The 16,930-nt window shown below is 38.9% G+C and overlaps 1 protein-coding gene across 7 annotated transcripts in view; it reads right to left on the bottom strand.

Moving 5' to 3' along the window:
- Nucleotides 1-16,930, bottom strand: part of LOC129417554 (molybdenum cofactor biosynthesis protein 1) — a 187,259-nt gene that overhangs the window by 144,689 nt on the left and 25,640 nt on the right. For 6 of the 7 annotated variants that reach the window (XM_073864847.1, XM_055172307.2, XM_055172309.2 and 3 more), the window contains exons 2-3: nucleotides 8,836-8,974; nucleotides 7,138-7,305 (exon numbers count right to left, since the gene is read on the bottom strand). In XM_073864847.1, coding sequence (XP_073720948.1) covers nucleotides 7,138-7,305; nucleotides 8,836-8,974 — 307 coding nt within the window. The remainder of the gene's footprint in view (nucleotides 1-7,137; nucleotides 7,306-8,835; nucleotides 8,975-16,930) is intronic. The other variant, XM_073864850.1, reaches the window with a different exon arrangement.

Genomic DNA, 16,930 nt, shown 5'->3' with positions numbered 1-16,930 from the left:
TTTACGTGCCCCAGTGTAAATCTTTTGTGCCCCGATGTAAATCTCAAGTTTAAATTTTAGCAGTTAACTAGTGTGTTCCTTTACAAAGATAATAGCGGCAAAACAGATCTATATGCAATATAGTTACCCAATTTACGCTTTTAAAAGCAACGCAGCAGTCGCATTGATGCATACACGTACAAATCCATGTCCGCGCGTCTTTGCGTTCATCCCCGCACAACTGCATTCAAAAGTCCAGGTAACGCCTCACGATTAATTTCGTCAGGATTTATAAGCTAACTCAAAGTAAGTTTCTAAATAATAATGATAATCTTATTTTGACTATGTATACTATACTATGATTACTATGTCATTTACCTTGAAGTTTCTCTTGGTTTTGGCCCACTTTGCCATTGCTTCCTCAATGAAAGATTTTCAGTAGTCCATCTTTGCCAGAAGAGGTCTGCAAGGCATTGTACTTGTTTCCATCGTTTTTTAGTATACAAGTCAGCCTTACTGAATAGTACAGGTGGTAATAGAGGCTTGGATTTCAGATGAAGAAGATGATTTGGTGTTAGGGGTTCGAGGTCATTTGGGTCACCTGATACAGTTGTGATGGGCCGGTCTTTGAGAATGCATTTAAATTCACACAAAGCTGTTTGTATCATATCATCGTCCAGTGTCTGTTGTTTTATTACTGAAAGCAATAACTTTTTCACTAGTCTGATTAGCCTCTCCCAGGCTCCTCCAAAGTGGGCTGCATGTGGTGGATTAAATATCTATTTGACATGATTATTCAGCAATGCTTCTTGAATTTTGTGATAGTCAATCTGGTTGAATACGATCTCCAATTCTTTCTGTGCACCCACAAAATTGGTTCCACAATCTGTTCTGATGATCAGTGCTGGTCCTCTTCAACATAAGAATCGTCGAATAGCATTGATACAAGAGTTTGTGTCAAGTGTATTAGCCACTTCGAGATGAATGGCTTGACTAGCCAGGCAGGTGAATATCACTCCCCATCTTTTCACTAAGAGCAACCTCTCTTGACTTCTATAGGTCCAAAATAGTCAATACCTACATGTGAGAAAGGTGATAGGTCAGAAGCAAAATGCTTCTCTGGTAAGTCAGCCATTTTCTGTTCTCCAACTTTAGCTTGCATTCGTCTGCAGAAGACACAAGATTTTATTATCTTTCTAGCGGAAGAGTTGGCAGTAGGTAACTAGAACCTCTGACCTAACTGTGAGAGCATGTGATTTCTTCCTGAGTGTCCAACCCTTTGATGGATATCACGCAGGATCAATTTGGATATGTGTTGGTTTTTGGTTTTTTAGACTCACCGGCATGGCTGCTTTACTTAGTCTTCCTCCAATTCTTAAAATGCCCTTATCAATGATTGGATCTAGTTTGCATATGGAGCTACCGGATTTGATGGATTTGCCTTCTCTCAAAAGTGTAAGTTCCTGGTCAAAGTAGTGCTGTTGTTCATAGTGAATTATAGATTTCTTGGCTTTGTCCAAGTTTTCTGGTGTCAATGCTTTTTGCTCAATGTTGGAATTAGCTTTTTGATTTCTAAGCATCAGTAGTCTTTTGAGCTTCACCCACCATGCAGTAGCTCTCAAAAGTTTCTTCCATGAAGAATAGTACTCAATAATTCTGGAAGTTGCATTGTTTTGCAGGTTCATGCAGTTCATGGTGATTTCCTTTTTTACCTCTGTATCACTTGGTGAGATGTAACTCAGATCTTCTGGAACCTCAGGCCATTCAGATTCCTCTTTTGTCAAGAAGCTACCGTTCAACCATCTAGAATTCAAGAGGGATTCTATTTGTAATCCACGTGAGGCTTCATCTGCTGGGTTGTCTCCAGAACATACATATCTCCACTGATGAACTTGGGAGAGGTTATGAATCAATGCAATCCTGTTGGCAACATACCGTCACAGCGTCAAGCAATGCTTAGGTTACTTAGCAACAAAAGATGCTCTAAAGCGCCCACAAGCTTTGAAAAGGGGGGAAGTGGCGCGGTCACGTGAAGCAACTGTGCGTATGTGCTTGGCAATTTTGGTGACTGCTCGAGCTGAGCCCCGGAGCACACAGGAGATTGGCGCATTTCTGCGTGTTTATTCATTGTAGCACTTCCACTCATGAAACAACAAGTGAGAAACCTTTTTGGGGTTATAATGTTTCCAGCCACGATGAAAACGCGTTCTGATGGTGTACTGGTAGCGCAGATTGATACTTTTCGTGACCAAGAGAGAACAGACGTTTCTCAATCTGAAGGCTGCAGCCTCCGGAGGTCCCGGCTGTATATGTCATCAAGCCTGGTTTATTATTTTCAGACATTTGCAAGTCATAAGCATATTACAACAATGTATGATTAACAAAGAATAATAGTCAACTTTATAATTGTTAATGTTATAAGTCTTGATGACATATGCAGCTTGCAAATTCGACCTCCGGAGGCTACAGTCTTCGGCTTGAGAAACGGCCAATATCTTTCTTCATTGTTCCGCCCCCAAGCCAGCGAGTCATCACTGATATCAGTTTCCTTCCCTTGCAAATTAGCACATTAACTCCGCGTCTGCTGGCTGTTTGCGTTAACACGAACCTGAAGACATCTCACTCGGCGAGATTGTACTTTATATTTTTCATAATTTGCGACGTGCACACCACCGCGGGGCACACTTCTTGACCGCCGGTTGACTCCACCACTGCGATGGTAATTACAACCGTCCCAGCCCTAATCTACTTTTACAGCAAGTTTTGGAGCTGCAAGCTCAAGTCTTGGAATGGTCTAGAGCCCGACCGATATGCGTTTTTTCAGGCCGATGCCGATACAGATATTAGGGAGTAAAAAAAGACCGATAACGATATATCGGCCGATATTCTTTATGTGTACATTATAGTTCAGTATATACTACAGTATATTATACTAAAGTACTGTACATAGAATACACTATATACTTTAACATAATATACTATGAATAAATACAATGCAATGCAATGATCACTCACAAATGTGGTGATCACTCACAAATGTGGTGATCCAACACCATATTGATGTGACAAAGTATAGGCAAGAAGTTAACAATAAACTTTATTATCCAAAATTAGTTTGATATCAGTGCACTAAACAGTAAACTTGACTTATTATAAATAACTTTAAAACACAAAGAGAACAAAATACATAAAACTTGCATCATTTGCAGTTTTGACGAGAATAACGTTATAAAGAGAAACTTATGAAGTCATTGATTATTAGCTTTACAGTAAGTTGTGTTCTTCACAAATTAGTTAGCCACTCACAGTTACGAAGACAATGCTTGACGGAGCACATACTAATGTACGTACGCTATGTTTAATGTTGTGCTTGTGCACAACGTTTTTATAACACAAACCCAGGGTTGAGGGTTCCATGCAAACTTTAGACTTTTATAAAACTAAAGCGTCTTCGCTCCGCCTCTTTTATTTAGCAAGGGTGTAGAGTTGCGCGAGCTTATTGAATCAATTGCTCTGAAATGAGCGTGTTAACTAACAACACAAGCAGCTGTAATCTCATATAGTGTTATATAAGTGCACGGCTGCGCGTAGTTTAAACGTGTCATTTCTCCGTCTCGCGTCATTTCTCCCGCTTGCGTTTTAACTCGCAAGTCGACAAAGAGACGGATTAAAAACACCAAATGTAAGCGGGAATGCGTCTCTCTTGTCCATTTATAATCCAATCGACCAAAGCGCGTCTTAATACCAGGTGTAAAAATGTTGTGAAGAAGACACTGCGTGACTGCAGCCACCTGAACTGAGAGACTGACTGACTGTGAAGGGGGTGGGGGATTGGCTGGTGTCACTACAGTGAGTGATCTGGGTCGCCATTAGCAACCAGTATGGCGCACTCTGCTGGACAAACAAGTACTTGCATCTTTCAAATGCATTTAATGTGTTCTGTAACAAACGTTCATATCGGCGCATATCTGCGGCTTATACGCCGATACAGATATATCTGCGACATGCTCATATCGGCCGATAAAATCGGCAAAACGATAAATCGGTCGGGCTCTAGAATGGTCATCAGTTTCAGTGGGACTACTCTCGCTTTTCACAGTGCAAAGGTGATGTGAATGTTTTTGATACCATTTGTAAGAGGGATGGCGAAAACAAAAATATTTCTTGACCAGCCACCGGGCCTCATTAGCCGGTTGAAACCGGTTAACCGATAGGGCTATTAGTTTAAAATATGCTACGCTATTTGAAATAACAGCCATTTCGAGCTGCGCCTGCAATTTCGCAACTCTGTCGCATCTCTCTGCCTCCAGCTCTCACACACACACACACACACACACACACACACACACACACACACACACACACACACACACACACACACACTCTGGTTTCCATGTTTTGTGGGGACATTCCATAGACGTAATGCATTTTATACCACACAAACTGTATATTCTATTTCCCTTACCTACACCATTCCCTAACCCCAACCATCACACAAAACTTTCTGCTACTTCACATTTTCAATAAACATAATTCTGTTTGATTTATAAGCATGTTTCCTCATGGAGACATCAAAATGTCCCCACAAGGTCACAAAAACACTGGTATATCTTTATGGGGACAATTGGTCCCCACAACGTGATAATTACCAGGTACACACACACACACACACACACACACACACACACACACACACACACAGCCCGGCGTTACCCTTCCACTCACAACACTTTTTTAAATCCCCTACAGCGCGGAACATGCAAACGCAGAGCCGAATCGGAGGACAAATGGCTGCTTAGTTTCGAAATGGTTAAGGTACAAGGTGATCACGTTGAAAATAAAGACGTTTGTGAAGCTCATTTGAAAATTGCCGTGGCTCATTTAAGAAAATGACAGCTCAGAAGAGACGCGCTTTAGTTTGAGGTAGTAACAATAATAAAGAAAGATGATGATCATCATCACCTTAGGCTATCTGTTACAACTGAAATGTAGATGTGATGTATTTTCAAATCTAAGCCCATCTTATGCGGAATGTTGCCTAATAGACTGCAACACGATAAAACCAATGGATAAAACGGGCACCTTCAGAATGCCTAAAGGACGCACCGGCCAAGGCAGGTCTAACTCACTCTGTGCGAGAAAGCCCTTGTCTGTTCTAGAACAAATGCAGCAAATATATTTAATGCTAATGTATGAGGCATATAGGCCTACACTGAGTTGTATTCAATTATGATGAGGTGTGTTCTAGTTAACAATGCAATGCAAGTGAACGCGCAGTGCCGTCGCCTTCATGCACGGACCGGTTATTATATTCTCTGCTATATTTGCTTTTTATTTATTAAATACATGCAATTGGTTGATAGAACATTTATTAAAATTTAGATACAATTTATACAAACGAAATTCACTTTAAAGAAATGCTTTCTACAAAGCAAAACTGAATTAAGTGGTAAAAATCATGTCTGAGGATTTACAAAACTTAATCTGCACTTTACTGTTAGCCTAAAAAGACGTAAATGTTAATTATTTGGAACACAATCTCAAATTGCTGTATTTTATTTACTATTCAAAAAAAGGAATTTACCAAAAAATAGCCGGTAGCATTTACTTTTCACAAACCTTATGAGCCTGTGAAACCAAACGCAGTGACCTCGTGCCAAATGTTTTTTTATGAAAAACTGAGTGTGAGGCATTTGTTCACTTCACAAAAAAAGATCTTGGCAAGAGATGACTAACTGTAGTAGCGTTTAGTCCACTATCTATAATAGCCTAAATTAGAGATCATTTTTTTTTATCGAAAACTGACAACTTTGACCGGTTACGTTGATACAGTCAACTATCGGTCAAACGGTCATCGGTTAACATCTCTATTTGTAAGTCTGATGTAACTTACTGTACCATATCCTAACTCGCATCACAAAAGTGATGAAGTTGAGCAGTCTTTACAAAAACAAAATTCTCAGGCATCATACACCTGCCTACTTCAAATCTGCTCAATTGGTTACACCCATTTTGGGGATTTGCGCCTGGATTTGGCCTACCCAATTTCCTATACCCACATGGACAGGTTTACATACAAAAGTTTGGTATCATTTTACAGGAAACCCTTTGGAATTACATAAAACATGGTTGAAAGTGGTAAACATGGCTGTATGTGTTGTCAGTCCGTTAATAAACACAAAACTAAATAGGTGCTTTTGATTTTTTTTCTAAAGTCTTTATTTGAAAGTATATAACTCTGAAAGTATATAACTCTGTATATAACATATATTTCACCAGTATGTACAAAAGCACTGAGGGGAACCAGGATAAGCTAGGTAAAAATATATATTAAGGTATGGTCCTTTATGTGATTATAGGTTAAATAAAATATTTTATATTGATGTAAAAAATATTTGAAAGGGACTATGAACACAACAAACCATCGGCATCTGACACACAGGGTGCTGTTGTTTTAAGCTATCTTCTCGCTTTTAATGTCTGAGCTCCATTTCTCTCTTAACCCTCTCTCTTCCACCTCTTTACTCACTTCATGCTGAATTCCTTTAGTCTTTTCACTTCTTTCTAGCTCTGTCATTCATTTCTATATTTATTTCTTCCACCAAGAACTTTATTTCTCCACAACATCTTTTGTACAGATTATTTTTGTTTAAAAACTCTTGATGTCAGCCTCTCTTTTGATCAAGTATCCTGGAAAATGCGACAAGTATAAGGTATTTTCTTTCTAAACATACACTACACTGAATAGTTTTTCTCCATTTAATGAATACAAAAAAAAAAAACATTAATTATACCAACCAAAGCGTTAGACTTAGTCATGTGTTTGTGATTAGCGATTAGGCTGGTTGCATTAAATATGTTTGATTAACTACAATGAAGCAATTTACAAGAGTCGTTTGTTTAGACTACGTAGTAATAGAAAGACACGTTTTCTTATCATAATTTACGGGTACATGGTCTTTTATATTATCACATTAAAGCATCACTGCTTTACTATTAAATTAATATTTTATACATTGGTATAGGTACATATACAGGTACATCTGCCTGTGAATGTGTGATATATGGGATATATATGCCCCATAAACCTTCAGTGCATGCACATGTCCAGTGTTTAACAAAGATTCACCATGGCACATTAACTTTTTTAAAGATTACCTATGATATCCAAAATATCTTTCCGAATGAGGGGTTCTCCTCCAGTCAAGCGTATCTTGTTCACCCCCTCTAGCACAAAAAGTCTGGCTAATGTCAGCACCTCCTCTGCTGTTAAAAGCTCAGAGCGAGGTGTGAGTGTAACTCCCTCCTCAGGCATACAGTACTGACCTAGGGGATGGAAGAACATCATTCAATATTAATTTGTATCTTTAACAAAAAGCTAGTAAATAGCCGTAGCTAAAAAAACATTGCATGAAATATGATTAACCTCAAGCTTTATTGAACTCACAATACTAATGAGTCTGAGGCCACTCTGGCATAGCGGATATAAACACCAACACATCTAAACATCAAAATTCTATATTAATGTGTGTCATACTTTTAAAGCAACACTATATAGTTTTTTAACCTTCATAATATATTTCCAAGACCCCTGTGATGGTACATTGACCTTCAATAGGTTGAATTACACGTATGCCATAGCCTGATGGGGTCTGTATCGCTTTTACTGGCACTACGGAACTTACGGGTGCGGGTAGTAACCCAAGCACAAAAATAACAACAAAATTTGACTGCTTTACGGCATACCTCACTTCCGCCCCCCACCCCCATTTCCTCAAGTTCGGACGTGAGAGCCTAACTAGCATTTCTTTGTGCTGTCATGCGGGTGTACTATATGTTGTTATCATGGCCAAAGCAGCAACGAAAACCAAGGCGGCAAAGGTTTTGTCGGAGGAGTCTAGGAAGAGAAAAAGGGAGAGTGACAAAATTAAAGGCTGGACGAGGATAAACATTGGTACAGCGTTTGCTGCTGGCGTGAGCTAAAGGAGGAGAAGGGCTGCCCGACCGATGCTGACTTGGCCGTCATGCTGTTGGACTAGTAAGTATTGAAGAAATTTGGTGTCTGCCTGACTATGTTATGGAAGCTATCTGGTCCTTCATTTATCTTCATGAATCAAGTTATGCTAGTAGATGAGCGAATTATCAATCTGGTAGATAGTAAACGTTAACATGGTAGTTATCGATGGTTATCATGCTATCACCAGTTATCTGTAGCATTCTTGTTCTGACTTGAGCAAGGAAGTGTCAGTCATAAAGGTGTATTTTTTGACAGCTGCATGCGGTGAACTTTTAAATACCCCTCCTAGGATATTCATGCGATTGACACCAAATGTGGTCAACATGATGTTGTCGGCGTGTGGACAAACAGGTCAAACATAGGTGTGCCTCCTAGTCGCGCACTAGCTCCCCCGTTTGTCTAAAATGTGGGTTTTATTTTACCTACAGTCCCTAAATGGGTCAGTAACTACATTAAATAGCCCACCAATATTTACCCACTTGAAACACTTGCCCAACGTGCATTGTTTTCTCTGAGGCACAGTGTAGCAATAAAAAAAACGTGCGAGGGCCCGCCATCGCTGCTTGCAGCTATATTTTTATTTTAAAATTTATTTACTGAACATTTGTAATCTGTGAACACATCCTTAGTAGTGATAAAATACTTTTAAAGTGTATGGCCTCTAATGGCTTATTCCTTTATTTAACAACAACATGAATTACACAATATGGAGAGCAGGTGTTTTTTTTTTCAATTTACAGTTTTATTAATAGCCACATATGGTACACACACAGTGTCAATTTACAAGAACTGGGAATTAACTTGTTTCTATAAAGAATATGTTGTTATGAGAGACTTACAGCGAAAATTACACTTCTCAGTCAGGGAAATACGAAGGTAATTATGTCTTCGTCCGAAGGAGTCAGTAAGGAATGCTGAAAAGGGCAGGGCATCCTTAAGGTCCTGCCTATGACCACCAGGTACTGTAAGCTCTTTGACCTGCAAAAAAAGTGGGCTGGGATGTTTGGAACTATACAGACAAATTTAAAAAATGATATCAGATAATTTTTTAAAGGCTGTCAGTTTAAAGATCCAATAAAATTACTTGCAGTTTTTGATTCCAGAATAAGGATGGACAATAAAATGATATCTATGAGATTAAATTGTAACAAAATTTCTGTTAATAATGATAAGCTCTGGACATTTTACTACATATGGACAAGTCATATAGCCTATCACACAAATATACCCAACAACGATCAGTCTGTCTGAAGATTTGCTTGTAAGTCAAAGTGCACTTGAGCACGCACCCATTTTTTAGCGCAACATCTCAAAAAAAAATTTAAAAACAGGAGCGTAAACCCAACATGCATTATCCTGCTAAGTTAAGGAAATTGTTGACAAACTTAAATGGAACTTAGTTTTACAGTAGTCATATAACAGACAGCATCAATTATGCTTCGAACAGTTGTTTGAGCGTTGATCAATGTACAGTTCGAGCGAATGCTGGTAAAGTGATTAATATTTATCAACCCAGCATCTCATTAATCCTTATTTATATATTGTTATTAGTAGAAGTAGTATTACCTTTGAATAATAATTACTAGTATCTATTGTATTAATTATCCATTATAATCATTAGGGGTGTAACCATACTCCAAACGAACTGAAAAATGGCAATACACCACCCTGGATACGTTTCGCTGTATCCCACCCCCTGCCGCAAAGCACAAAAAAGGCTATAAAAATTTGGCTATAAAAAACCAATAAGAGCTGTATTATGACATGATGGTGTTTTAAAGAAGAACCCAAACCTTAATTAAACATTCAAAATGTATGGTAAAGTGTGTAGAATTTTTTTTTTATATATTTTAGTTTAATTTTAATTCAATTTATATTTTATATATATATATGTATTTATATAATGCTTTTAACAATTGTTTATTATACCAAAACAGCTTTGCATGTAATAGAATAAAAAAGAACCTACAAAAGGAAAAAACAACAGAGCATGGCAGTTTTAAATAAAGTTCAGGATGGAGTATTTGAAGTTACATGGAGTTGTTTCTTATTAAATAATATGAACATAGTCTAGGATGGAGTTCATGCAGGTCTTTGTTTTGGTTAGTAGTAGATCAGTGATGCATATAATAATCCAATTCCAAACAATATACTAGCATTAGCGTATTTACTGAAGAAGTTTTTAGGTTACGATACTACCACAGAAAAATCAAAGAGATGTAACAAAATTGTTAGGATTAAGAGTTAAACCATATTAATTAGATACTACCACAGAAAATTAAAGAATAACAGAAGTAAAAATAGATAAGGTTAAGAATTTAACCATAATAATGAGATTATTAGCAAGGGCGTTAATACAGGCGATGCAGGCATGTCATGAAGTGTCACGCAAATCAGGTAAACAAGCTTCAGCTGGTTCAAAACGCTGCTGCAAGAGGGCTTACTGTGCCTTCACACTAGAGCCCTGCGCGGGACTGTTTTTTTAAACCCGCGCCCGCCCGCACCCGCTGAATTTATGACCAGTCCCGCCCGCTCCCGCAACCTGCGTGTTCCACTCCCGCCCGCGCCTGCAATATTTGTGTCCACTCCCGCCCGCTCCCGCGGATTTTCTCGGAGCTTGTGTAAACTACACAAATGCATGTTCTTCATCGGTTCAGATTAACATCCAGAATAACAGACTTTCAACACTATTGTGTTTAAAATTAGGGATGTGCACGAATGGTCGAATATTTGATCTAAAATAATAATTATAATGGAAAAGATGCTATTGGAATGTTAGTTTGTTTGTTTTTAATGCGCCACCGCAGGGTGAATGCTACTATTCATTTAATGTTTCCACTTCATGTATTGTCTTTTACAGTCTTGTAAATATACATCAAATATAAATTATATATACATGAAAATGTATTTGTGTGTATATCTGATTGTTTTGGCAATTCAGATCGCAGACTAATTTAAGTATTTAGAGTTTTAACACCGGGTTGTTTGTTTTGTCCACCGGCTCAGGTTTAATTTAGACGTGCTTCTCCGCCGCATCAGCGCGCATCATGAGAGATTTGTTAGCGTCTTGTTATGGCTTATTTTATTTTGTTATTACAGCTAAACGGGACAGACATGGAAAACGAAATGGAGAACATTTATTAGCTATATGCGGTGCTCTATGTGGAAAATGAAACAGAACTGCAAATGCCTGTTTAAGCAGAGTTTTCTCCGCTGGCATTAAGAACAGGCTTTCACCGGAGCAAGTAGGCTAAATATGGTTGTCTTTCTTCATAAAAACATGTCAAACCAAATAAAGAAAAAGATATTCATATGCCGACCGTGCAGTCTGTTATAGCCTATGTTTTTTCGTTTGCTCCGGGCTCTTACTTGGTGTTTCGAGTCTGGTTGATAGTGTACTTTATCATGTCCTCAAACTTTAAACTTTGCTTGCGTTTGGTGTTAGAGTATAATACTTGCTATATACTATAATTTCTATAAGATCAAACAGTACTGAATTCGTACTAATGACCACATTGAAACCAATGATTTGACTCAGCCTTCGCTCTGCGTTGGGTTTTACGCAGTTAAAATGACATAATTTTTTAAGCAGTGTTTTGTAACATTAACCGTTAAAACAAAACCTCAGTTTTCAAATGTATACTGCATAATACACATGCATCAAATGATTAATTAAACAAACAAACAAACAGTTTAACTGTTAACAACCGGATTTGTCACTAGTGCTCACCAGTTCTTCCAGACGCGAGGCATATAGTGTATAACAGCATTGAGCATGTGCTCCCCGAAGTTGCCATGGTATGTCCCACATAATGTTTAGCTTAATTTTCTTTTCAACTTCATGTGTTGACCCCATTTCTATTACATGCAAAATCCCACCGGGACCTGCGGGTCTCCCGCAAAAAAATTCTGACCACCCACTCCCGCCCACAGCAAAGGTGAACCCGCCCGCCCCCGCGAGATTTGCGTTGGGTCCCGCGGGAGTCCAATCCCAATGCAGCCCTCTACTTCACACCACCACAGGCGAGAGCGTCAAAGTAGCCGGAAGTAATTCATTTTCAATGAGAGCCGGTGGCGAGCCCCGTCGAGCAGCACGTCATGTATGGTGTGAGTATCGAGGACAGTGGAAATCAGCTCTGACGCGGTTTGGCTGCAACCAATCGGAAGGCGGAAACCTCTGCTTGAGAGGAGTTCAGAGAATGCATTCGAGCATCAGAGCATCCACTACACCTTTTCTATAGCGTCGTTAGTAGGGCAGCCAGAGCTTTTATTGACGCTCTCGCCGGTGGCGGTGTGAAAGCACAGTTACTCTAAGAAGTATGACCACATAAGCCCAATTTTGGCATCTTTACACTGGTTACTTACCAGTTAAACATTGCATAGATTTTAAAATATTGCTAATCACCTATAAAGCCTTAAATGGCCTAGCACCTTCGTATCTTAGAAAACTACTATCAGAATACAATACACTACGTACACTGTGGTCGCAAAACTCTGGTCACTTAATTATCCATAGAATATCAAAAGTGTCTAAAGGTGGTCGATTCTTTTCCTACTTAGCCTCTAAGCTTTGGAATGATTTACCAAAAAAATGTTCGAGAATCTACTTATCCTGCTACAGTTAGCTTGTCCGGAAAAAGCATTCACATAACTCGCCTAGGTAATATACTTATGCCGCAATAGTTAGCCTGTCTGAAACCGAGCAGATTAGGGCTGTAACGATTTATCGTGCAAATGCGCCTTTTCTCAATTAATGAATTTGAATGAATTACGGTGAAATGCCGCCACATCCAAAAGCCAGAGGGCGCTCATGTGCAGAAACTCCAATTGTGCCACGGAAGAAGTAGCATTACAGATGCTATTCCAGGAAATGTCTAGAATGATATTTATATCGGCGTTCTTCAGATTGTTTCATGTATTTTCATGATAATAAAGAATATTTGAATGATTTTATTTAACGAGTGTTACTTTTTTAAATGCACGTTATAAACGACTCCAACTCATAATGATTTTAGATTGATAAGGATTTCTTACTGACCAAAACGCCATAGTACACGCACAAGCTGCACATTAAACACAGAATCGCAGCCTTGCAATGCAGAATCGATTTTAGGCAGGTCTTTTTAATGGGACACGCGTTTTATCGTTACAGCCCTACAGCAGATATTAAACCACAATACTGTGACATGCGAACAGGCCATACACTAATAGGATTTTGTGTCTCTTTACCAGTCTCGTCCTCGATTCTTTAACAACATTATGCACAGCCGATGTCTGACCAATGACCACCGGCTGCCCCGATTAAACTACTTAATCTCATGTGTGTGTGTGTATATATATATATGTATATGTATATGTATATATATGTATGGCCTGCATCGAAAGGTGCGAAACCCTTTTGTTTTTCCTCAAAGTTATTGGGGCCCGAGCACCAAGGAGGCCAAATGGCCTGCACCGAAAGGTGCGAAGCCCTATTATTTTCCTTAGGATTATTATTATTTTTTCAAACACTTTTGGGCACTTGGGTGCCTTAACCTCTTGAAAAGCACCTCCACTCTGGCCCAAACCATGAAAAGACCTACTTTCCCTGTGGTATCATTAGATAGAAGACACCTTGAGCTTCATTTTTCAGGTTTCAAAATTATTTTAAGATCAATTTAAAAAAGTCAGAGAGGCTGAAATTGTAATAAAATTTTTTTGCATAACATCTTTTTTAATACTAAAAATCTTAATGAAAAATATATGTGTGAAACCTAGAAATGCAATGATGCCAAAGCCACAAGTCTAAAGAAGTTATGTTTCACGTTTGAAGTCAATAGACCCAAAAATTAGGTTCTTGCAAGAGTTTTTGTAAGACTAGTGCTTTTTCTAAGTGCCAGTCAGCCCCAAAATAAAAGTCTTTTGTTTACATGCATACACGTTCGTTCTTATTCTTATTTATCCTAATGTAAGCGTATAATATTATCCTATTTATCCTAATGTAAGCGTTTCCACACCAGGAAATAAAACGTCACACAAAGATCGTTGGATTCATTATCTTATTGGCTACACGTTCTGTCTATCAATATTTTCCACGAAGTCATTGGAGGAACAAGCGAGTCAGATGACGTCACGATATTTGACAGCGCTGTTTGGATATTATGTATTATACTCCCGCCTACTTTTAGAAATAAAGTTTGGCTGCGGTTTTGAATGCGAGTGTAATCTCATATACAAGTGTAACGATGTAAATAGTCCTCAGATTGTATATTATATTTTATTACGTGCATGTGAAATCGATGTAAACAATGGACAATATATCTATATTTCACGGATTATACGCATTTGTGGACAAAAATGGTCATTGGATGTATTTTGTTGGAGCGTTTTTATGGGTTATTCACACATCTGAAACAGACTGGATTCGATTCGCGATCGTTATATCAACACAAAAGTAAGAGATCACGTTCATATTCTGCATGTTGTCATCTGGACTTCTGTAACAAAATACTATATTTATGATGCTAGAGCATCTGTATATCAAAACAGAGACCATACACAGATGCTAAACCCGTAGACCTTTTAAACAATGTATAGTAACGTTAATATTATTATTGTTTGAGGCAGTAAGCTATATAGATATCGTTAGCAGCGTTAAAAAAAAACTGATGTCTTTCCGCCCCCGAGCTAGTGCGCGTCGAGAGGTTAAAATGCTCAAAAACTCTTGAAATTTGGCACAGACGTCAGAGTCGAAGGCCATCAGGTCCGGGTAAAGGCTGGACCACGGGCATGGCAAGGGAGCTCTATAGCGCCCCCTGTAATGCAAAAAAACATTGGTGCACAGATCGGGCAAACATGTACACACATGTACAAGAGATGGTACGTAAATAGATCTCATTGACTTTCGCCCTCAAACCTATTAGCTCCGCCCAACAGGAAGTCAGACATTTTGGATAGTTTAAAAAATGCATGCAGTGAACTTTTAAATACTCCTCCTAGGGGATTCATGCGATTGACACTAAACGTGGTGAACATGATGCTGAGACATTGCACTTGCTAAATAGTGGATACTTTTATTTCAGACATATTTAGGGCCATTGGCATGCTTAGATTAACCTAAAATTTGGCACACACATCGGAGTTGTCGGCTGTTAAGTGTGGACAAAAAGGTCAGACATAGGTGTGCCTCTTAAGTCACTCACTAGCGCCCTGTTTGTCTAAAATGTGGGGTTTCTTTTACCTACTGTCCCCAAATGGGTCCATAACAACATTAAATAGCTCACTGATATTTACCCACTGATGCACTTGCCCACTGTGCATTGTTTTCTCAGACGCACCTAGGGATGAGGAAACCAAGGCCGAAAATCGAAACACCGAAAAGAAATTATGCTGCCAATTATTAGTACCATTGCATTTATGGCTATCACTGTGTACTAACTTTACTAGGGGTTTGACGGATCACAAAACTCATGGTTCGGATCACATTACAGTTTTTGAGGCACGGATTGGATTATTTTTCAGATCAGCATAAACTCAACTCAACTCAACTCAACTTTATTTATATAGCACCACTAAAAACAACGATTGTTGACCAAGGTGCTGTACATTGATCCATAGTATTAACAATAAAATAAAACTAAAAGCATCAATTACACCAGAAAGACAGGACAAATACATAAAAACACTCCAGACACCGCAATATCAACTACACTTGTACGCCAAGGAAAACAAGTAGGTTTTGAGTTTAACCTTAAACTCATGTAGTGTGGTGGCAGTTCTAATAACAGCAGGTAGACTGTTCCATAGTTTTGGTGCAACCACAGAAAACGCTCGATCTCCTCTAGTTTTTAATTTAACCCGCGGAACACTTAACATTCTCTGATTGGATGACCTAAGTGATCTTCCAGGATTATGGATGGAGATTAAGTCAGAAATGTATTCAGGAGCCAGCCCATTCAAAGATTTAAAAACCAGCATAAAAACTTTAAAATCGATTCTAAAACGTATTGGGAGCCAGTGCAGAGACTTAAGCACAGGGGTTATATGCTCTCGTTTGCGCACACCAGTAAGGAGCCTAGCAGCTGCATTCTGCACCATTTGCCGACGATTAAGATTTGCAAAAAAGGGGATAAAGGGGAAAATCTAATAACAAATAAAGAAATTGCAAACTTTTATAAAAAAGAACAAAGTTGCACATTAAATAAGATCTAAAATTAGCATTAGGTACAGAAATCAAAACAGAAATCAAAACTGAAGTGATTTTCTCTTTGTCTTTGGTTGTTTGATTAACATTAATGACACAGACTTAAAGGGAAACTTCACCCATTTGCATTAAGCTTTGTACCGTTAGAACCCCAGTCATGTTTTTGAATGGTCGTGCATCATTCCCTCAGTTTCCCCTGAGAGGGGAGAAATACTGATTTCAGTGAGGCACTTCCTTCTTTCAATGATGTAAAAATCGTCATCGTCACAGACACTCATTCCTCATTTTTCCAAGGTGGGGGCTATGGGTGGGACCCACTCACGCTTCAGACCAATTACAGATCAGTGGGTGGGACTTACAAAAATATACGAACACAGACGGGAAAAAACGATCAGCCGCCATCTTTATGCTAAGCTAAGCTAAACAGAAGTTGTGGAGCGAGTCAGACTTCATGTTACAATAACAGTGGAAGTTAATCAATATAATATAGAAGAGGGTGATTTCGCAAGCGTGATGCTCTAATCCGCTGTTCATTGCACCTTTATGAGCCACAATACTGCAAAGAGCTGAGGCAGATGGAGGAACAGAAGCCCGAGGAGAAGCCGGAGCCTGGGCGTCGGCTGGGTAGAGGAGCCGGGGGAAGACACCGCAACCATCGGCCTCTGCTGCGTAGAGAAGCTTGCCTGTTCTCTCGCTGTGTGGCTTCTTTATAACATTTCTGCATCAGATAAGGACATGGACGTTCGTTTGGT

Source organism: Misgurnus anguillicaudatus, unplaced genomic scaffold (assembly GCF_027580225.2).
Source record: "Misgurnus anguillicaudatus unplaced genomic scaffold, ASM2758022v2 HiC_scaffold_28, whole genome shotgun sequence".
NCBI classification, from domain to species: domain Eukaryota; kingdom Metazoa; phylum Chordata; class Actinopteri; order Cypriniformes; family Cobitidae; genus Misgurnus; species Misgurnus anguillicaudatus.
The sequence above is the reverse complement of the archived record's forward strand: the minus strand, read 5'-3'. Positions and strand labels throughout refer to the sequence as shown.